Raw genomic sequence first — 24000 nt, forward strand, 5'->3', positions numbered from 1 at the left:
CGAGAGTGTAAACTCGCAGCTAAACAAGCTCATAATCCCACTATTATGTCTTGTGTACACAACCACAAGAGGCAAGATGAGTGTTCAAAGCCAAGCTGAAGACAATCCCCGCCATGGCACACATACATACAGTCCCCTCGTATGAATTATGGCTGCCACCAAGGGCAAGGCATGTGCGCATATTTGAATAATTAGATTACAACTTGTGCCGTCCTGGCCGATTCTGCGGCAGATTGAATTATGTGTTGCGTCGCCCCAATCAATGTTCCCTCTTTTAAAAAGCTTGACGCCCACTCAGAGGTCAAAGGTGTCGAATTACATGCATAAATAGACTTTCATGTCTGCAGGCACAGAGAGAAAGAGAGCGAGAATGAGAGGAAGACGGATAGAGAGAGAGAAATAGAGAGATAGGGAGAAGTGTCCAGCTCCAGCACATGCAATATTCATTCCTGACCATTTTATTCCCTCTGCCACCTTTGTACTTTAAATACTTAATGCATTCCCTTAGAATTCTCCATACAAAATCAAGGTTCTCCTGCTTAAGAACCAAGGTTAAAAGAACAGAGCCACATCCTTAGAAAGCGGAGGTCATGTTGAGGAACATCTAGCGGGATGTTTTTATTTGAGGGCATTTTTTAGAGATGCCACGCAGCTATCTTGCAGATACAGGAGCTGTATCTTTTTATTCAACCGTGTAAAAGTTTCCTTCTGAAGATTTGGGAGATGTATCACAGTAGGAGCCCAACCACATGCTGTGAATTACAGCCCATTCACACATCGCACAGAAAACCATCTGGCAAAAAAAATATCAAACACTCTCAACTGCAGAGCTTCATTTAGCTTCCAAGGTGTGGAACATTCTTTCACCCAAGCTGACGCAAGGTGACATCACAGCTGTCATGCAAAGCTACAGACAGGCACAGGCACACACACACACACACACACACACAGTAAGGGAGAGAGCATTCCTGACACTTGGAGGAAAGAAAAGAAGGCAGAAGAGTCGAGAGAGAGAGAAAGAGGCCTGCAGACTCAATCAGAGAGCGGACCTCCTGTGGGAGCAAGGCTGGTGATTTACCGTCTCCTTGGCAGCATTCTCCCTGTTCGGACGAGGTGATTGGATCAGGGGGGTGTCACTTAGGGGGCCCCGCTCCTCGTCTAATTACAGTTCCCCAATTTAGTCCCGCCCGTCCCGTCGGCCCACCACACACAAACCCACAAACGCAATTAACGATAATCGGATTGCAGATTTCGTTTTCACTCAGCGACCATTCTGTCGCGCCTTCTGGACTCGGTGGTGTTCCTCATGTTTTTTATTATTCTTTTTTTTTGTCAACGGTCGCGCACATTGATGAATCTCTCTCTCGAACCTCTGTATAAATCTCCTCCCAGGCTACCGAGGTGTGTGCCGCAGGGCGGAGGAGATACACTCCTTTCGCTCGGCACACACTCTATCTTCCACGGAAGCTCTTCTTCCTTACACACACACACACACACACACACACACACACACACACACACACACACACACACACACACACACACACACACCCCTTTGCTCTCCCCACCTACCTCCACCGTGAGGCTCCAGTCATAAAACAGCCAATTTATTTTTTTGTAGGGCTTCAGTAAGGTGGCACATAAAATCAAAACTAGTCAGAATCCACGAGGAAGAAAGAAAGAGAGAGACAGAGAGAACAGGAGAGAAAGAGAGAGAGAGAGAGAGAAGGGAGAGAGGTTGAATATAAAGCCATGTCTGAACCTTGCATAAATTCTGATCCCTCGTCTGAATAATACAAGTTTTCAGAAGTGAGAAATGAGAAGCTTGGGAATGATGAAACTTTTAAATCCATGGTTTTACAACATTTGTTGGTGGGTGAATAAATTACTTGTCAGGCAGAGACTAGGGCAAAAATGACTTCATATAAAAAACTGAAACAAGCAGCGGCAGAAAAAGAAAATGGCTGATGTTATATTCCTTATGGGTTTTCCTAACCTCTCAATTGCCTCTTAGGTAAGTCTGTGTGATTTTTTTTTAAAAATGGTTAATTTCACTTCATTTGCCAATTCACAGCCCTGACAGAATTATATAATTGGTTTTGCATGGAGCCTTGTGTCGACCACAGGGCATTCACGTGTAATATGCAGGAAATCTAATTTAGAAGTACAGAAAGAGGATAAAGTTCTTCCCAATTCCAAAGCATCTTCCACAACACAAAGATGCATACACCCACCATCCCCATCTCTCTCTCACACACACCGAACAGACAGACACACACACACACACACACAGACTTCATATCCAACCCACACATACAAATGTGTGTACACAGTCTTCCACATATCCAACACACACACATGCAAGTGTGCATATACACACTTGGTACACATCCACAGCATCCTCAAAATGCACAAATAGGCCTCTCTCACTGGCTGTCATCCCCTTGATCAGCTTCTTTTCATAGTGAAGCCAATTCAGCTGCCGGGGGCCAATCTGCCCCAAATGGGAGGGAGTGCGAAGCTTGATGAAGAGCTACAGGGTGCTCTGGAGCCACGATCGGTTGTGGGGGGGGGGGGGGGGGGGGGGCACAAAGGGAGAAGGGCTAAAGGTGTGTGTGTGTGTGTGTGTGGGGGGGGGGGGGAGATTGATGCGAGCATCGTAAAGCACTCCTACAACCTGCAGCTCTGTAGCGGCGTGATGTATGGCGGCGGATCACGCCTCCGTACAACACTGGGCAAACACTGATGATGTCAGCCATTTATCGGCTAATGTGTGAGACAGTACAATCAGTCCCTTTTCAGCGCCGCGCCCCTCAAACGCTGCCAACTGCGCCGATTCATTGTGCTCATTTGTCTTGATTTCCATTCTCTGTGAAGGATGCAGTGGCGTGTACCGTGTCGGCTATGGGGAAAGACTAGAGCATTGATCTGACCGTAACTGGCTTCAGAGCACTCTCTCTTTCTTTTCTTCTTCCTCTCTCTCTCTATCTCTCTCTCTCTCTGTCTGCACTCACACTCTCTTTCTCTTAGTTTTTTTTTTTTCGTTTTTTTCAATCACCAACCAACTCCCTCCCTCTCTCTGCTACCAAGTGCTCCCAAGAGGTTTCTGTGAGTGACATTCTGACCCGAGGTCCAGATCGCTGGTGTGTTGTCGTGTTGGAGTCCACAGTCGGTCCCTGTGGGGCCGTCTTAAAGGACATAAAGACGATGTCCTGACAGAAGATTCCAGAACACAGATTTTTTCCTTTAGCTGTGTCACTATGGAATGGTGTGCCTGTCTTTCAAGTCAGACTATTCTAACATGACCTCATGGTCAACTGATCACCCATACCCAGAGACTATGGGTGCGTTCCGATTACAAGGGTCCCTACGCTGAATTCCCTACTCCCTACCCACTGCACAGGGTGTACAATTCACAGGGAACTTCACAGGGATCTCGATCGCTAAAACCATTTTATTTGGAATGCCCTGCTAGTTCATAGTTGATGTTTGGATTCACAAGTCGCGTCCAACGCATTATCCATTCAAAACAGTGGAGAGTTAGCTTGCTAGCTTGCTTTCGTTCACAACATTTCAGACGTGTTTTGGGATTTTAATGTACAGGGTCTTTCTCGCTAGTTATCACAAAATCCAAGCATAAAAAAGCCACAAAAAAAAACAAACAAGTGACGTTTATCTGCAAATACGGCCGCTTCGGACCATTTACTGAACTCTGGGTGCCATCTAACTTCCGGTGAAATGAGCTATGTTCACTAGCTCCCTACACAGAAAAATAATTGTGTGAATCACCTTCACAGCTATAAATGCCCAATTTTAGAAGCTGGCTGTACATATCTGGTTGTGCTAGTACTGACTGAGGCTGACTGTTTTTCACCTATGTCTGTAGTAGGCTATGCCAAAGACATGTGTACTGGACTGGATTCCCTTCAATTTATTTTTTCAAACGTAGACTTATTTAAATATTATTAAACCTACTAAATAGTCCTACTTCATATAATTTACTATGTGCATCTATTGTCCAGTATGCAGCACAGCAAATCAAAGTTAATCTATTAGGCTACTTTCCATTTTGCATGTATTCAGTTGAATCTAAACCAACTAAAGCTAGACTGAAACATTTTAAAACCATCGACTTGTTTTAAAAAAATGTATGGGAAGAGTGAAATCACCGATCACGGGTCCTCAAATGTTTCTGCTGAAAAACTACTGGTTTCATCTAAAGCATGCACGCATTAAAATATATATTTTTTCCCAAAATGTAGCCAAAATGTAGCCAGCCTGCATTCAAAAAACGGAATATGCGGAATATGCGGCCGCAGACAGATCAGGGGATTCACTTCCCTGTTAGGTAGGCTGGGCCAGCAACACACGCTGGAGAGATTACATTACTATACTCAAATTATTTGTTGACATCAAACCAAGGAATAGTTTACCCGACTGCTGTTCCCGCTGTTAATTCTCGTGAAGTTTCTTCTTCCGTTTTTCATTCCCTGAAGGCTTTCACATTCTTAATGTATGAGAAACTGTCGCTATAACTGTATATCTTCCGTCACTAGCTTGACTCAAAGGGAGACGGGAGAGGGGGCCTTTACTTGCGAGGCCTTACACAACTTGCGTAGAGTGTGTATAGGGCCATCCGGCCCTGAGAGAAGGTGCGGTCTTCCTCTGAAAAAGAAATGATGAACTGGAACAGAGGAAGTGTGGTCTTCCTCTGAAAATGAAAATGAAAATATTCACACATTACTCAGGTGAGGAATGGTGACCATTTAATGGCTTCTTGTCTTCTTCGCTCAGCCCTCTCCAAGGAGACTAGACACTTCAGCTGTTTGGGGACTTCAGTTGTCAGGTCCTTTTAATGACCGTCTTTTAGTGCCTTCTGAAATATGGCTCCTGACATTTGCACAAGGCCGAGTTCTTGACCTAAAGAGCAGAAGAGGAGTCGAAAGGTCTCATCAGGACACACTTAAGCTCCCCTCCATCGTCACCCTCCCTTTCTTTCTCTCTCTCTCTCTCTCTCTCTCTTTCTCTCTTTACTTTCACTCTTGCTCTCTCTCCTCTCTTTCCTTACCATCCTTACACATCCCCTCTTAACTGTGAGTGAGTGACCCCCCCCCCCCCCCCCAACAAAGATGGAAACTCGCTGTCTAGCTAACAAACCGTCATTGGGGAGACGGTGGCACAACAAAAGCACACGTCTCGACTTTCATTTAGGACTGAAGCAAAGAGAGGGCAAGAGAGGCCGAGATGTAAGAGAGAAACAGGAAAAAAAGATAGAGAGAGAGAGAGAGAGAGAGAAAGAGAGAGAGAAAGAAAGCAGCAGCAACGGCCCCTACATTTTTCTCGCATTGTCCTGAGCCTAGCGGCAAACACAAGGAGGAGTGTTGTCATGCCGACGACTGTTTAATCGCCGTGCCGACAGGGCCCACATTTCTCCGGGAATTCAGACCCAGCTAATCAGACTAGGCCCCAGCCTCCATCTATCACCCCGCCGCTCGGTGATTCATTACAGGCCCTCTTAAGTGCCCGCTTTTGGGTTCGCCAACGAGAGATCCGCAATCGAAATCGCAGCCCTGGCAGATGAAAAGAGGACCCCCCCCTACTCCCTCCTCCCACCTCCGTTAATCCACCCCACCTTCCTCGAGCCCCATCACATTTGTCTCTTACGGACACTAAAAGGAACAATGCCTGTGTGGTTTGCGTAATGGGAGAGCGGTGGAGGGGTTCGCTTTCTCCACAATCAATGTTTATACTCAATCTACACTCATCTGTGGCTGCGGAGAATAATAGTTGCCCACCCATGCCAAGGAGGACATTCAGAATCCAGGTGGCCATGGGATTAGTTAGGTCTGTTGTTTGGGTAGGAACAGGATTGAGTCATTTAGTGGATTCCAGTATTGCGTAACCTTTGCAGTTACAGTAATTTAACAGTGCATTTTTGTGCCCCAGGTATTTATGTCATGCTTAATTCTCCAAAGACCTTTTCATATTGAGACGTATTTTATTTTTATTTCTCTTCTATTTTGCACATGAAAAAGGAACAAAGAAGATATGAAAATTCCAAAGTTGTTTGTCATTTTTCAGAGTGGGCTTTGTCCACATCCCATTTAAACCAACCAAAAAATGACTCACTGCATTTGACAGATAAATGCATGGAGGCCACTGACAGTTCTATATGACATCTCATGCCTTTTGATACCTCTCCTCTTTCATTCTAGTCTTTAACGGCACAATAATACCAACATTGTTTTTTGCAATTTATTTCGGCCTTGACATCTCTGACCTCGAAAAATCAAAAGATGCTTTTCCACAGGCCTTGAGTCAAGCAGGAGGCACTGAAGCAGAACATTACTGGCAGTAAAGTGCTTTTAGGTTGTGCAGGCAGATTCACACACACTCGCAAAACACCCACACGGCTAGTGTTCCATTGTGAGGAAGAAAATGTTATTTTTTTCGAGGGGGGTTTGGGGGGGGGGGGGGGGGTCGAGGGTAGGAATGGACTGAGCATGTTATTCCACTCTGAGGCTTCTCTGTCTGAAAAGCACTTTTGAGTTTAATGGCAGAGTATACTGGTCACTTTGGGCAGTGGGAGGGTTTGAGGGCTCTGGCTCGGCCTGGGGGATGTGGGTGTGAAGGGCGGGGAGAAGGCTGTTTGTTTGTAGGAACTTTCTGGCTTGTCAAGTTCTTCTCTCCAGCCTGCGGTTGTGTTTTTCGGAACGGAACTAATACATGAGGGGAAAGCCCTGATGAGGCGATGCTATCATCTGTCTGAGCTGTGACACCCGTGTTCAGTTTTCTTAAGAGATTCGGTGTTTATCTGTTCGTGGCTTCTGAACAAGCACAACACACTGATACGCACACATAAAAGCACACACACACACACATACTTACACGAATACCCATATTTTTGGCTTGAAAGAACACAAGACTAAGTGTCAACAAATCCCATCGAGGGAAACGTTACTTCTTTTCTTGTCTAACACGACTCGACGCAAAAAAAAAAAATAGATGGTGAAATGCTGGTATGGTTTCACCTTGAGACAAAAGCACGTCTCGTTAATTGGTAACAAATGTGGTGTTTGATGTGTTTTCCTGCCGCTCACTCTCTTGTGCAAGACAATGATGAATAGAGTTGTCATGTACCCTTGATCTTGGTAGCACATAATCAAGGACGAAGATCTTTGCCGCTAAACCCACCCAAGGGACGACACTGACAGTAAAGGATATCCTGCGCACTCTGCAGTGATAAGCTTTTCTGCACCATCTCTCATAAATCAGAAAATTGCCTTTCCTTTCCTATCATAAAAAGGGGGCCTTTCCTAACTCAATGGTGCTGGGATGCGATGAATAGAGACAAGAGCAGCTGGATCTTGTCACATGTGTTGTTGTTTTTTTAAAGCGAGTTGATGGATCTAAGAGTGCTCGCTTGTGGCACCGGGGTTTTGTGATGGAACTTTTGTGCATGGCATCGGAAAAAAACCCTTTGGGGAGACGCCAGCTCCGCAAAAGCAATTCTCAGGGAGTCGATGCGAGAATATCGCTTGAAGAACAACAACGGGAAATAATGTCAAGATTAAATCTATTAATGTGATTACAGATTGCAGAAAACCTTCTGAGATGCTGCTTGGGGAGTGTTTGCTCGTTTCTTCTTGTCTTTGGCGTCACAACGCCTTGTGTGCCGGATTTCTCCCATTCCAATTGAACTGCGCTCTTCCTCTGTGTGGCTGTTCTGGGCCACTGACTAAACCCCTTGTTCCATGATATTATGCAAATGCCTTGACTTTAATCCACGCTGGCTTATGGGGAGAAGATGAGGTCGGTGACTGCACAACTCTATGAAGCATGCCCTCCACGTTCGCCTGCCCACTGGGGAGGTATTGACCAGAAATAACAGCAAACCCCTTGTTTAATCTGTGGTTATGCTGTCTCTACCCCTCTCTCTCCTCCTCTCTTGCTCAGTCTCTCCATCTCTCTCCCTCTCTCTCTCTCTCTCTTTCTCACTCTCTCCCTCCCTTGCTCTGCCTAGCTAATGGTTCATTTAGGACTTTAAACACAGGGATACATGCCTTGCCCCTCCAGTGCCTGGGGTCTCCCTGAATGAGTTGGCAGCTCGGGGGCCTGCAGCAGAGTTTCAGGAGAGCACCTAATTGATTCAGCATGCCGGTCATTAGGAGCAGCAGAGCCCGGGCGAGGAGAGGAGAGGCGGACACTCACTCTAACTGGCTGCCTTCAGAGGTGCACTGATGAAGGCGAGGGACTGCCACTGGCCAGCCATGATGGGAGAGGGGGGGGGGGGGGGACGGAGACGGAAACCCTCCATACCCTGACACGAGGCCGGTCGGGGAGAACAGGGAGGGCTGTCAGACGTGGGCGCAGGCAGGCAGGGAGTAGTGGCGCCTGGGGAGCAGGGTTGGGGAACTAGCGGGAGATCCCAGGGAGTGCGCGGGTGTCTGTCTCCAGAGAGCTTTTGCAGGTCTGGAGGAAACACACTTTAATGTAGAGGAGGAGCAGGGTATGACTGGAAGCCAAGTCATTTGTATGCAGTCTCCACCCAGTGTTCTTACCTATTAGTCAGAGTCCAACTGCCTGGTTTTGCGTTGTAATTATCTGTGTGCTGCCAGACCAAATATGGAGTTTATATATATATACATATGATAATGTATACCAGTACATGATAAGGATAATCCTACCACTGAGAAAGCCACGAGTTATTATTACAATACGGCATGTATTTCTGGGTGTCTTGGCAGATCAGCATATACAATGTAGCTGGGATGGTAGACTGAGAAGAAGCATGTCTGCCAACAGTTGTACAGCTATATCATAATGCACAGATATAGTACAGCTATATCATAATGCACAGATTGCCCTGGCTGCCACACAACGACAGCAGTGATGACAGGCTGAGGAACTATGTCAGGCCTCATTAACAGGTTCTAAGCCTGACAGACAGGCGCGGGCCGAGAACGAGTGGAAGGGGATAAAACCGTCACGACAAGGCAGGCGAAGAGTACGGAAGACACAGCGCTATCCTGAAGTAGGGTGGGCGGGTGAGGAGGGGGGGGGGGTGCTACGGATGTGGGTTCCAATCTGCCCCACTTCTCACGGAGCCAGCGCAACGGACAATGAGGTCACATCTATCATGCTGTCGTTAGCCACGTTAGCCGCGTCCTTCATCATGGCTGTCGGAGACAGTTGCGGAGACGAGGAGCCCCGGCACAGCGGCGAACCGCCCCGCTTGACACGGCGAGGCGAGGCGAGCTGGTGTGGGCGGGGGGAGGGGGGGTGGAGGAGTGTGGTGGGGGTGGAGGATTCTTCCGCGTGGAGGCCGCACAAGCTCAACGTCACACTCTCTGACATCTCTGCTCACCCGTCAGATGAAATGTATTCTAGAAAAAGTGACTCATTGCGCTTCAAAAATCCGCTGCATTTGTGGTGGCGCTCCCCATTCCGCTGGTTATCTATCATTTACATACTCTGCACAGGGCAGCAAATTAATTTGATAATCTAAGGTTAATGCGCTTGTCATGTAAAGGTCAGTGTGAGTTTGATGTATTGTATTTCACCCCCCGTTTTTTTTTCTTTCTTCTGAGGACAGATGAAGCAGAAAGAGCGCGGAAATCGTACGTTGTTTACCTCATTAAGCAGACACTGGAAAACAAGAGCCTCATTGTTGCCTGGTTATTGACTTTTCATTCGACTGTTACGTGACATTAGATCGGCAGCTAATTGGATGCTTGTTAAGTTCTTTGTCTCTCAGTTTTAATCCACCACTCGTGTTGCAGCTGGAAGACTTGAGCCTGTCATCTGTCTCAGATGGGAAATCTAACACCGAGAGAGGAGGAGAGGAGAAAAAAAGAAAACAAAATCCCCTCAGCAATCTGGAGATGTGAAGGAGAGGGGAGGGGCAATATGGGTGGGTGGGTGAGGCAGCAGAGAACGAATGGGAGCAGCCTAGCTGCGAATGGGAGCAGCCTCTCCCTCCTCTCCATCGCTCCATCTCTCCTCCTCCTCCCTCTGTCCCCACCCTTTCCATTTATTCACCATCCATTTCTATCCCTCTCTCCATCTCTACCACCATCAATTTCCCACCCGCCTGTATTTCTCTCCAACCCTATACTTCTCCCACCCCCCTCCTCTTCCTCCACCTTTTCCTCCTCCCCCTCAACACCCCCCCCCCCCCCCCCCCCCCCCCCCCCACACACACACACACACACACACACACACACACACACACACACACACACACACACACACATAGACTCCACTTCATCTCGCAAAGTGGACTGTGATGTTTCGCAAATCACCACACTGACACAGCTCAGTACAGCACTGATGTATTCCCCCTCAGCAGAACTGTCAGGAGCCTGTGAGATACTCTGGGACCCATTAGCCCACGAACAACAGGCCGGTTAGGTGTGTAATAAGGCTGGTGGGTGTTCGCTGTTACCGCCCAACCCCTCTGTGTGAGCGCACGATACGGCTCGTGAATTTTAAAAGCGTACAATTAAACACCCCGCAATGCAATGCTGCTAGGAGGAGTGTGGGGATGGGGGGCTTTGCTTTTGCTTTGGGGACTGCGGCGCCTCCATAATAACTGTTCATTTCCATTGGATTGAATGGGAGGGGACAGATTATGTTGGAAAGGTGTGCGGGCGGGCGTGCAGGCAAACTAGGATGGCTACTCAGGCCACATCATTATCTTCTCACTCGATCGGCAATCCCCCCCCAACTCCACAGCTTCTCTCTCCTACATCGCCGTAGCTATTTTTCACTTGCTAACACCCCAGGGGTAACTGTGGGTAGTCTGCTGCCCAATCACCAACACCCCACACACACACACACACACTAACATACACATACACATACACATACACACAAACACAACACGCATGCTTAGCATTCAGGCCACGCAGTTTCCAGTGCAGTGTCTGTCCTGACGTCCTCACAGTCAGACACTGTTTGAAATATCAGCCCAGTGTTTGTGCTCTTCAGGGGCTCCCTCTCTCTATCGCCCTTTCGCTGGCGTGTGGACAGCTGATACTGAGGCATCTCTCGGCAGGATCGTCCCCTTTAACATCCCACGACAGACAACAGAGACAAATCCAACAGAGAGCCTGACTGTTTCCTTCACTTTTTGTTTTTTGGGGGGGGGGGGGGGGGGGGTTAAATGGAGCGGCCTCTTGTGCAGAGCCTGAACCATCCCAAAAAAAGAAAGAAGAAATACAGAAAGACGAAGACAGTGAGCCCACCCAGGCCCCAGCTGTCAATACAAATCTGCTAGCACAAACTCACCAGGGTGCTAATCCTGTTCAGAAGCATCATTCACAGGAAATGTCAAACACTGGATGTGAGGAGATTTAAGACTTTTGTCAAGACAAGCTTAATTAGACAGATTGATTTTTCTGCCCAGATGTGCCGGGAAGCCCATCAGTCAAACATCCCCACCAGGGCAAGTGAGGCAAAGTGCTCATGCACTCCTGCACTTCACCCTCCCATCCAGCAGGAGAGGGCCTGCCATGATAAACGGTGTCGCGCTAACATAAGTATGACTCACCGATCTCCCTGGAGATCTGGACGAACGCCTCCACGCCGCTCTCCCCATAGCTGCCCTCCGAGGCCAGCGTGGACACGTAGTTCCACCCCATCGCCGTGACGATGTCCAGCATGGCTTGCGCCTGGTAGGAGTCGGGTGGCACGACGCGGGAGAAGAAGTCGTAGCGGGTGTTGTCGCTAAGATCCGGTGCCGTCGACGCATAGCTGATTTGAGGAATCTGCGGAGGCAAAAAAATGTGAAAGACATATTGAGTTATGAGTGGTGGAACCAATGCCAAAAAGGCATTTTGTTGTCAAATAAGGAAAGAAAAAAGCAGCACAAAACAGGAAAATAGGACAGGAACTAGAGAAACGGTAAACACAGAGACACACAGAGATAAGACGACCCAGAACGTCTCTATATCCGAACGGGGTTACATGACTCCATGGCAGTTGGAATGGGGCCGAGAGCTGTTGACAGAAAGTGAAGAAGCATGGAGGCAGGCAGGCATGGCTCATCAGCAAGAGGTCTAGCTAATGGACTTTGGGGTGGAGGCGGTTGACTGACAGATTGATTTCTCTAGAGGAAAAGAGAGAGAGGGAAGGAGAGTGAGAGAGCCTACGCCTGCAGTCAGATTTATTTGTATGCGGCAGCAGGCCTCAGAGCTTCAGACTCAACTCACGTCTCCCTCATACACAGACGTTCGCGAGTCCAAACACTGCTGAGGACTCCACGTTGCCAAATCATCAGCTAGACTGTTCAGGGAGGAGGTGCAGGGGATCGTTCATATCTTCATTTTTTTTTTTTTCATTCTTTTTCTATTCAACGCTGATATGTGCTCAGAGAGAATTCCACTGTCAGCTCCTGTAGTTTTTGCGAGCAGTGCCCTGACACGCTGGCTGATTTTCGCCAAATTTATTTATTTATTTCTATCGATTTAGATGTGAAAAATCTGATTCTTTTTCTCTCCTCCTCACCGGTCTCGCTGAGCGAACGCGCTGCAGTTTTGTGGGATGTTCCTTGGGCTGAGCAATCACTTACAGCTGTCAGCACGCATCATATGTGCCAGAACCCCCATCTTGAGCTGCCCTACTTTTTGGCCTCAGAAACGCTTCAGTTTGACCATACAAGCTGTCAAAACCCAAGAATGCTCGAAATGGTGACTCCAAAGACCTGCCCACACTGCTAGTACTAACTATACCTAAAACTATATATAAAAAACATCTATATTAGCCTCCATTTCTGACCCATGACAGCTTCAAAGAAGTGTCATTCATGTTTCATTCATCATTCATCAAAATGTATCATTCATCATAATGTGATGTCTTGAAAATTCGATGGATTCTATGAAAGTGATTCTAAGTGGTATCAGTCTTCATGTCATTGTTATTGTACAACAGTGTGCAGTGCGAAAATTGCCATTCTTATGAGCTAGAGCTCTTTCATATTCCAGAAACTTCATCTGAAGTGAGGTCAAAATAAAAAAGGTCTGAGATTATGGTAATAAACCACTGCCATCAGCGGAATCCACTGTCTCACTGGAGAGCTCTGCATGTGTGTGTGTGTGTGTGTGTGTGTGTATTTCTGGGGTCAATATCTTGCAGAAGACCAGTCATCCATTCAGGAGCTAGACTCACTGCTGTCATAAACAGATTCGCCTGAGTGGATAAGATGTTCACACATCCGGTGGTTTCTCTTTTATCAAGGTGGAGAGGCAAACTCAAGGGCACTCATCACAGACACACCGCCGGCGCCACACAACCACACTGGCATGTAGCATGATTGATGCATGCACTTTTGCAGCTCTTCCCTAGCTCACTTTTCCATAAACATGGCAGCTGTATCAGTATTAGTCGAAATGTATTTGTTTATTTGTTTTTATACCTGTTATCTGTTATTGTGGTCGCCCACGGTTTTGTTGACAGCTGTGGAAAATATATAGCTTTAAGCTGTCATATGCCATTTGTCATTGTGTGTAATGACTGCTTTTAAGGATCGTGTGATGACTGTTTCTCAACGGGGTGCTGACCTGCTGTTGTAGCTCGTCTCTCTCTCACACGGTAATTTGTAGCAGGCATCATCATGGCATTATGTGACCCTTAAGATCATTCCATGAGATGTAATCAGACCAGTTCAGCTCATAGTGCACTATTTCAAGTGAAACAGACATCAATCTCAACATGCCCCCGTTTCCTGGCTTGTTAAATCCCAACATTCTGTCGGATGGCTAACAAGCCAGTTAAGCTTCCACTTTGCCCATATATGATATGAATTTCTAAACTTTCACCCAAGCTCTATCTTTACTCTACCTTTCTACAGCCCGTCTGTTTAAAGTGCAGGAGGGTCTCCGTTGGGAAGTACAGCTGAGCTGTGGCAGCCAACAACATTTCTGGTTGTAGCAACTGCACCATTCTCACAGCAGATCTAGTGCACCAACCCCTGGTCTAACAGCATGTTGCAAACCTCTCATGAATCCTTCCAAAAACAGGACGTTTAAAATTCAGAAACGACCAGGGTTTAAGGCATGCACTATGCAGGTGTTTTCATGCACGCTGACTCGAAAATGACTCAAAAATACTGAAAACCCAAGCTGTCTTAAAGTATGACCCATCAAATCTATCTCTAAATACCACAGTAAAGGCACCAACCTTGTATTGTCTTTGGCAAGTAAAAGGCTAGAACAGACTGGTATTGGCATTTGGTAAAAAGGTCAACAAAAAATCAGGCAGCAACTTGGCTGAGTATTTGCATATGAAATTCAATCATATTCAAAATTACATAATTTAACATTTGACTTGCTGACTACATGGTGGATGCATTAGAGTGGAAATGGCTAGTAATGTTTGAGTTAATAATTCACGGAAAATGTGGTGGAATAACATTTTATTCAAATGTGCTAGTGTTTTATTCAAACATACTTGTTCTATTTAAACTAAAACAACATAGCACACACAAGCTGCTATTATATGAATACTGTATTGCCACTGCATCTCCTGTTGTCAGAACATTCTAGAACATTCTAAAGACAGAGGAATAGGGGTGTTGCTGTTCTTAACACTCCAGCTCCTTGGGTACATTCAGAGGCACATAAATATTGCTCCAGCCCAGGGTTGACTCACACACCCAATCCATGTCTCAGCCGTCTCTATACCTTCAAATCCCTCATTCCTTCCCTCTACGGCACTGTTTGCACGCTGGATTTCACAAGTGAAGCCACCAGTGTTACCTGAGTTTGACTGGCCATCTGTTTTAAAACAGTTGGTTGTTCCCAAATCCTCAACTATGGTTGCTAGAGATACAAAAATAATAGACAAAATAAATATGGAAGAGTTGGGATTTACTATTTCTTCCCACATTTTGTTTGCGTCAGTTTCTAACACATAATCACATTGCTAATGTTGTCGTGTAATGGCCAAAGAACAGTGTACATTGCAATGCTTCTGCAAAGTCATAGCATCATCATGTCATCCTATTAAATGTAATGATAATGGGAGAGTGCAATATAGGCTTCCCATACCATGCCTACATGAGTTGTTGTTGCAAGATAAAATAGAGTGGCATAATAAACGACCATGGCCTTGGTGTAGCCTTCAGCATATTGAATTGATAATGAGGCTGCCAGCCATTTCTGAAATATTTAGCCATAATTTCAACCAAAACAGCTACACTCTCCAGTATTTGTTTGCTAAGCCAAGCCTCCAGCTGGCTCCCTCCAGCCAGTCGTTAGTTACACTGACATTTTCACCTCCCAGTAATTGGCTGTACAATCTTACTAGTCTTCTCCAGACAGCAGCTTAGATACAACACAACTGGTGAAATTCACACCCTACAACTACATCCTGGTGAAGTTCATAGTGGAAATGTAACAATGGATTACTCCAAGGAGATCAGTTCAAAGTCATTCAGCTGAGTTTTTAGTGCTTAGAGGTAGCTTTCCAGTGTACAGTCAATTTACAGTTGGTGGTATAGTATACATACTTACTTACTATACATTTTCCATCACTATTAACTTCCACAATGGCATATAGAAACCCCATATAGACCCTTAACAAGCCAAAAATGAGCTCATTCTTTGGAAAAGATTTACATAATTCCATGCAAACTTCCGTAAAGTTTACATACAAGTTACCCATGAATAATGCATATACGGCAGATAAACAAATAATAAAGTCGCAAAAGAGGTCAAGAGAAATAACAGTCAGTGGAATTGCACATTGCCTTTAGTCAGGATACATTTAGAAGGAGCGATATCCATTTCAAAGGCATTGGGTAAGCCTCATGAATATGAAGTGGTTATTCTTGGTGGGCGCCTTGCTTGTGCCACACCAAAGGACAGATTGGGGATGACGGTTTGCTTTTTTTTGTTTTGTTTTGCAATACTAGCTTGATGTTGCTTAAACACATGATACAGTAGAGTCCGTCTTATACACCTGCATCTCAACGTTATATTTTATGTCAACAAAAAAGAACTCACATGGATAGCCACCAAAACATCTCAAAGCTGACTCAGAGTAACTGCCAATGATCTTGGTTTGCAAGGACCTCGGTAAGCGAAAATAAACACATTTGCTGTAACATATGAATCAGTGGCAATAAGGCTTGCAATCCTCTCCATTTTAATTTTGCTAATCAACTTTCAATTAAGCTGATTAAACAAGCTTCCTTTCATCTTTTGGTGTCTTCCGAGTGATGATCTATCACCATTACGGGAAAGTTCAGTGCTTCAATTAAGCATCTAATTCAATTCTGCTGTAGGTCAACATCTGCTAATGTACAGTTTAAAGGCGAATACATGAATAAACATACCCACACCAATAACATCCCTAGGATCCCATCAAATCCCATCAAATCCCATTTTTGCTGTTTTACGTGACCTGGTTGCAGCATCAGAACAGGCAAAGGGTTACACACAACGTGATATAGGGTGGAACAGTTATATGCGATAATGATAGCGATAACGTTCTTTGTGTGTGTTTGTCTGTGTGCGTGCGTGTGTGTGTGTGTGTGTGTGTTGTGGGTCGAGGGTCTGCAGCAGTGTATCAATTTTTGCGGACACTACCTTCGCCACATTACGGGGGCCACCGCTTACAGACCCAGCGGGAGACCGCGGAGGCTGAGTGGGCCTGAGTGTGTCTGGGAACGAGAGGCGAGTCTGGGAGAGGAGAGGGAGAAAGAGCCATACATCAATACTACCGGCACATTGTCTCAGCTGCCTTCATGTGTAGGTGTGTGTGTGTATGTGGGGGGGGGGGGCATCTGTGAACAGCACGAAAGTAGAAAAGTAGGCGAAAAGAAAGAATAGAAGAGAGTGAAAAAAAGAAGAGAGGCACAGAAAAGAAGAGGGAGGGAATGAAAGAGGTACAGAACTACAAAGGGAAAAGACACCAAATTACGAAACATAATCGGAGCACGAGGACCAGTAAGGGTGGGGTTGAGGTGGGGTAGGGTGGCTGGGTGGTTGCAGTTCACTGTAAGGGGGGGGGGCAAAGCTGGTGAAGCATAATGCAGTGTATGAGTCTCTCTCATAGAGCAGCTTTAATCTGGAGAGGTTTGGAGAGAGCGCGTGGAGCGCACAGTTGGGAACCTGCCTTCGCCTGCCATCGGCTCCGCACTAAGCCGGCGTGGAGCACGACGCTGATGGCTTTTGAGAAGGGGGGAGCGGGGGGGGGGGGGGGGGGGGGGTCCTGAGCTGGCGGAGCCTGGCCCCGCACCCTGTCCCTGTGTCGTGTAGGCGCTAATGAAGCTGTCGGGCCGTGGAGCGCAGGGCCGACCTGATAGATGGGGTTCTGACGACGCTAATTAACCCCGCCACAGACCTTTATTGTGAAACACTCCAGTGTAGAAGGGCAGACATGCGTCATTATAAAAGGAGTGAGAGAGCATAAGCACATACGCGAACACCACATGCGCACATGCCCACACTCTACACACTCTACACTACAAAAGACAAAAACAGCACTAATAATCCACCCACAGATCGTTATATCTTCATTGATTATGCTTTTTTAGATGAGCAACCAAATTAGCTGTGTCTGATGAATTCTGACTGAGACACTGTGCCTATGTGTATGTATGTGTGTATGTGTGTGTGTGTGTGTGTGTGTGTGTGTGTGTAGGTGGGTATGTGTGAAGATATGTGTGCGGTTGAGATAAGGGAAGCAGAAGATAGGCACAGTATGTGTGTGTCTCCGCCCATACGTGGGATGCCTGATCAAAGGCGCCATGCAAATTCCTCATTCTATCAGAGTTCATTCTCCTCTTCCATCTCGAACTCATCACAACCATTTTAATTGCTCATAAACAATATTATTATTCTCCGCTCTGTCTGCAGCAGACTCGGGGTAGCGGGACGGGGGTGGGCGTAGGAGGGGTGGGGTGGGGTGGGTACTCTCTAGATTTTTTGCTAGGGCACGCACAGTTCTTCTCCTGCATTCCAATCACCTCGGGCAAAAGAGTTCTGGAACACTCCGGCTGAGTTCGAGCCACAATTAATGTGCGACTCCAGCCAGATTAATCAACCCCGGATGGCATCCAACCCTCTGCCGCCCTGTAACGATCAAGTCACCTCTGATTACTCTCACCCTCAGTTGGCTGGCAAAAAAAGCAAATTCATTTAATCAGAGGTCCTCGAAAACAACATGTTTCCTACTGGACTCTGGGTAAAGAAGGAGAGGGGAATATATTAATTTCTTTCACTCAAGTTTAATATCTTTTGCCACAGAGGTGTGCCTCAGAAAAAAAAACTAAAAAAAAAACAGGAAACAATTGACAGGTAAGGGCAATGAGTTGCCTCTCCAATATCGCCCAAAAGTGTCAGTCTTGACAGGCAGACCGACACTGATAAGACTTTAATATCAAACACAATAACGCGGAGTATAGCAGAGGGAGTGCGGCAGTCACCCGGTGTCTGTCCAGCTTCATCTCTCCTCATTTTACCTGCAGCAAAAGCCAAACGCCCCCCTGAACCAGAAGCCCTTGCGCCAGACCCAAAGTGGCTATCAGAGAAACCCCCACCCCTTCCCGCCCTCTGTGCTGTTGATGTTGATGTTGTTGTTTTTGTTTTGGTTTTTTTCCCCATCTGGACAGCATTGTGGGACGTTGGAAAATGATTGCGGACAACAAACACACTCTTCCTCCTTCATGGCTCACCATCAGAATTGAGGGCGACACGACTTCGGCGCGATGGAAAGCCCACGTCAAACCCAATCGCTATCAAGGCCGCTGAAGGGGGGCTTGGTTGAGGGAGAGAGGGAATGAGCAGTGGAGTGAGGTGAGGGGACGACTGTGATTGGTGGTTGGTAGGTGGGGGCAGAGGGGTTGTACCGGCTGATTGGTGAGTGAACTGTGTGTGTGTGTGTGTGTATATGTGTGTGTGTGGGGGGGGGGGGGGTGGTTGATAGGTGAGGGCAGGGGAGATTGTACTGGCTGATTGGAGAGAGGAGTGTCTACTTTGCTGTGTGGATACAGCATGATCCCTTCTGCAAGCTCCAGCGCTCTGTTCAAACAAGCGTGCCGAGTACTCGCGGCCAGACCGGCCTGTCAATAAACAAGCCACTCAAATAAAGTGCTTGACGTCGAACGGGCTAATCCTGGGCAGCAGACAACTCACTTTCTCCCCCCCTGGAGCGAACTCGTCAAAACGACATTGAAATGAGCAAAAGGGCTTCAACCTCTTGTCACATTTTGGTGAGCTCCTAGTGCTACAGCTCTGCTGAAAAATTTGTAGCGTCAACCACAAAGAGGCAGTATTAGATCTTTCGCAGAAATGTTAAGCCTTTTTTTTCCCCCCTCTGTACTTTGCTGGAGAGGAACGAAAGAGCAGGATGTCATTGATAAGATCACAGAGGTGCCATGTTGTGAAAAGCACCTCTCCAACTCCAGAGTCACCGCGCGCTCTCTCAGGCCGAGTTAAAAGCTTTCTTATCTCCCCCACCAAATGAGCAAGATCACACGTGGGCGTTATGCGATACATGCCAGGGAACGCTTTGGATTTCAAATGATTGTGAATTGTAGTGGGTTGATACAAGAGAAAAGAGACAAAGAGGGAGAAGAGGAGGAGAAGAAAAGGATGAAATAACTGAGGAAAAAATGAGGCGTCTTTTTGCAGATTATGCTGGTTGCTGCGACAGAAACGCAGTAAAATGTTGACATGTGAGGAGGATGTTGTTTTGATGTCTGATGGGACTTTTTTTTTCCCCCTCGATGCGAACAACATTGGAGCACAGCATATTCCCTGAACCTCGGTGTCACATAATTTAAAGCATGGTACTGTAGCTAACGCTGAATGACAGTGCCTACCAGGGGACTTGCAGCCTGAGTTTGCCGGGCTCCTGACCAAGGGAAGAGACGGCCGAGCCAAAACACAGTCCCCTTATCCTGTTTGCCACGAGGGGTGCCAGGAATACCCCGTCAGACAAACACGGCACATGCCAACGGCCCACGGACCCGCGAGCGCCGGCTGAGGCTTCCGTTTTTTCGCCGAGGATTCCTAAGCACCATTTGGCCTCCGAATGTCACCAGGCAACCGGTCATTTCCTCATCAATGAGCCGAAGTACACACACTCGGGCGCGGGCGCAGGCGTGTTTGGCCCCGGCGGTAATGATGGCGTCAGGGACATGATTGCAGGGCAGAATGCCGCCCCCGATCCTCGCTTATTCTCAGTTCCTCATCCTGTCGTGCCCCCGGCAACCTGGCAACGGCCCCTGGACACGTAAGCAGAGGATGAGAGCTCCGTTCGTCATCCGGACAGGCTCCTCGCATGCCTGTCATCATTGCCATCATTGTCGTGCGGCGTCTGTCGTCACGCAAAAAGCGGCTGGACCGGAGAGCGGCAAAATGCCATTTATGGAAACGGAGACGAGCGGACGGGAGGGGGCGGAGGGGTGGTCAGGAGAGTCGGGCCGAGTGCCACGCGGAGGCGTGGCGGGCAGGAGCAGTGATGGAGGGGGCCGTGGCAGCGCGACAGAGAGCCGGAGCCTGCCGCGGCAATCACAGCGGATTAGCGGCAACGTCAGAGAGTCTCTCTGGCAGGATCGCTCCCCAAACTCCACCGGCTCCGTCACGTCTCAGCTCCTCGGCAGAGCAGCTTAGTCAACCTGTAGCCACTGTCTGGAACGCTGGTATTATGGCTGCTGTGTGTGTTAGTGTGTGTGTGTGCGTGTGTGTTTTTGTGTGTGTGTGTATGTGTGTGTGTGTGCGTGTGTGTGACCGACTGGGAGATGAGCACAGTGCTCTGGTATTATGGCTGCTGTGTGTGTTTGTGTGTGAGTGTGTGTGTGTGTGTGACCAATGGGGAGATGAGCACAGTGCTTTAATGTCCCCCTCTGAGAGATGCATCTATTTAACATGGCATGCAGAGCCAATATGTGACAATTACCAGTTCTACCACAACAGAGTTTTCAGTTGGCTAATTGCTCTGCATATGAGCTTGCTGGCATAAAATGGAATATTACCTCAATCCGCTCTCAACCTTCATGCCGATGGCCTTTTTTTCTCTTTCAATATTCTGTTTCATTCTCTCTCTTTTTTGGGGGGGGGAGGGGGGTGACATGGCTCTTCATCACACCGCCTCGTATTCCCACCTGCATCGCTAGTTGGCTGGATGACTAGCTGGCAGATAGACATCCAGCGCACCTGCGACTCCTCCCTTAGTGCCGATGTGAAAGCCACGCTCTGTGGGCCCCCGAGACACGACGGAAGCAACAGTGCAGTAAAAAGAAATGTTTTTTAAAAACAGGCCATTCGACTCCCGTTCCTCTTTTTTCCCACCTGCCATGGCAGGTCGTTACTCATCGCGGCTCTGCACGGAAGGTGGAGTCGTGAGGTAGAGGCAGCAAGCGGTGGTAATTAGCGAGCAGCACCCGGTGACTAATTGCCCGAGCCCCCCAAAAAACACGAGCGCGGAACCTCGTTGCAGCAGCATCTGGCTTCAGCTCCTGTTCATGGCGCCGAATCTCACTCAGCACGCTAACCCTCTCGGGAGGGTACGACGAAGGAAGGAGGTGGAGGTCTCCTGTAGGAGCATAAGCAAGCAGGACCTCTTTGCATTGACTGCCCCTCAGCAGTATTTCCTAAACAATGCCAATCAACCCAGGCTGTTTTTTCCCTGTTGATGTTGTTCACTGAATAGCCTCTCATAAGCTTTTGTGTCATTATGAATAATTTATACGCAATTTGCCCAGTCCACTTTGGTATTGTTAAGATAATGCTAGAAGCCATTTGCACTGCTTGTGGTTTACTAAACTACACAGAGCCAAATTGGAGGAGGAATTTAAGGGTACAAATAGGCCCTCACCCATTTTCTTGTTATTCATACAGGTTGAACTTTGCTGCTTCGCCTCACTAAAATTGCAGCGAAGCCATCTCATCATTCACAGAGTATAGCATTATGCTGCAATATTGAATGCCCTCGTGGGATGAGAGAGATTTTTTTTATTTTTAGAGCACAACCCCCCGCCATCCTCCAAGCTGGCGCTAGCCCACTTTTTAAGACCCCCCCTATGCCACCAACACCCCCCCCCCCCCCCCACACACACACACACACACACACACACACACACACACACACACACACACAACAGAAGCTAGTCACATATCTTCCCTCCTGTGGGAGTCCCCATGCTGCCTGGTGAAGGAAGGAAGTGTGATGTCAGTGGGTGCCTCGCCACGCACCCTGCATTCCGTTCCTGCCCAGGTGTCCGTCAAGTTTTTCCGCCACTGCCACGTCACCCAAATACCCATCACCACCCCTACCACAAACCCAACTCAACCCCATCACTCAATACTTTCCTGCTAAAAATTCTCATCTCATCCTATTGTGGTCAGGTAAGATCCCTTTGGGGATTGGGGAAGAGGGACAGGGCACTGTCTGGACATGTCTGACCTGATCACACAGCGACAGGTAGAGGGCAAAGGAGGCGTGACTTGGGCTGTTGAAATGGATGAGTGTAAACTCGTAAACACCATCATCATCTCGTAAACAAGTCAGTCATACCACCACCATCACCATCACCACCACCACCACCATTCACCACCACCACCTCCTCCACCACCACCACCACCACCACCACCACCAACACCAACACCATCACCAACACCAACACCACCACCAACACCACATCCATCATCACCACCACCACCTCCTCCACCACCACCACCACCACCAACACCAACACCATCACCAACACCAACACCACCACCAACACCACCTCCATCATCACCACCACCTCCTCCTCCACCTCCTCCACCACCACCACCTCCATCACCACCACCCACCATCACCACCACCACCACCACCACCTCCACCACCTCCATCACCACCACCCACCATCACCATCCAAAAATAAAGGCAGAAAAGAGCCCCATTTTGTGCCACTGGCAACTGGTGTATAGATGCAAATGTTGCAGTTGGGTCTTGTTATCGTTGGCACAAAGGTTAGTCTCCCTCAGGCGAGCATTCACATAATCAAAGGCTGATATTTTGTTTGCTACAGAGGCTCGACTCTGAGTGCAGACACACAAATATTCGCCTGTCACATTAACCTCTTTTTCCATTTTTTTTAACGTCCACAACAACGATACATTATTAATGATAATCTGTTGCTTTTGTTGATTTTTTTTTCTTTCTGTTGAACCACATATCAAATTCTGCTGTAGGTCGCAAAAAAACAAATGCTTGCTAGTCTCAAATCGCAATTGGCCAGTGCTGAAGACTGACACTCCTCTCTACACTCTCTGCATACCGATGCCAGCTGTCAGACCTCTGTGCCATTGTTGACCAAGAAACTGACCCAGGGGAGGCATTGGTAACACTGGCAGAATGCTAATTAGCCTATATATATATATATATATATATATATACACAGTTGAGCGGCTGAGCCTCCGTGGCATTTGCTGTCTGCGTTGAGCTGGCCTGGCCTGGCTGTGGTTGATTAGCACTGTGGGGCTGAAACGCTCCCCGACTGAAGGCCTAGCTCCACTCCGGGCCTCTGACTGATCACAGATCAGCCGCCACTGTGGGTCCTTGACTCGGGGGCCTGACGTGATAATTGATAATGATGTCCTTGTGAGGCGCCCTGCCTCTGCCCAGCGTATCAATGAGTTACCCCAGAGCGAGGACTATAGCTTTGCTATGCAGCTCTCCCCGGCTCTCCATAGGGACTATTTTGTATTTATCCTCCCTCTCTCTCTCTCCCTCTCTCTCTCTCCCTCTCTCTTACTCTTTCTTTCCTAATCTCTCCCCTGCTCTTTGAGTCACTCAATTTCCTATTCCATCCTGTTGTTGTTGGGTTGCTGTATTTCTTTGCCATGCCGGATCAATCAAACGCTCATCTCCATGCGCTGTCTGGGCACCTCAGTAACATCTTTGTTATTTGTGTTATTTTATCTCCGTGTGATTTGTATCGTCTCTCATCTCCGCTCTCTTGGCTTCGATGCTCCTGGGTGTCGGCGCCGACGCAGAGAGATA

The 24000-nt window shown here is 47.6% G+C and overlaps 1 protein-coding gene across 4 annotated transcripts in view; it reads right to left on the reverse strand.

Moving 5' to 3' along the window:
• Positions 1–24000, reverse strand: part of grm8a (glutamate receptor, metabotropic 8a) — a 163374-nt gene that overhangs the window by 92619 nt on the left and 46755 nt on the right. For all 4 annotated transcript variants that reach the window (XM_042078880.1, XM_042078881.1, XM_042078883.1 and 1 more), the window contains one exon: positions 11555–11771. In XM_042078880.1, coding sequence (XP_041934814.1) covers positions 11555–11771 — 217 coding nt within the window. The remainder of the gene's footprint in view (positions 1–11554; positions 11772–24000) is intronic.

The sequence above is a fragment of the Alosa sapidissima genome, chromosome 22 (genome assembly GCF_018492685.1).
Source record: "Alosa sapidissima isolate fAloSap1 chromosome 22, fAloSap1.pri, whole genome shotgun sequence".
NCBI lineage: Eukaryota > Metazoa > Chordata > Actinopteri > Clupeiformes > Clupeidae > Alosa > Alosa sapidissima.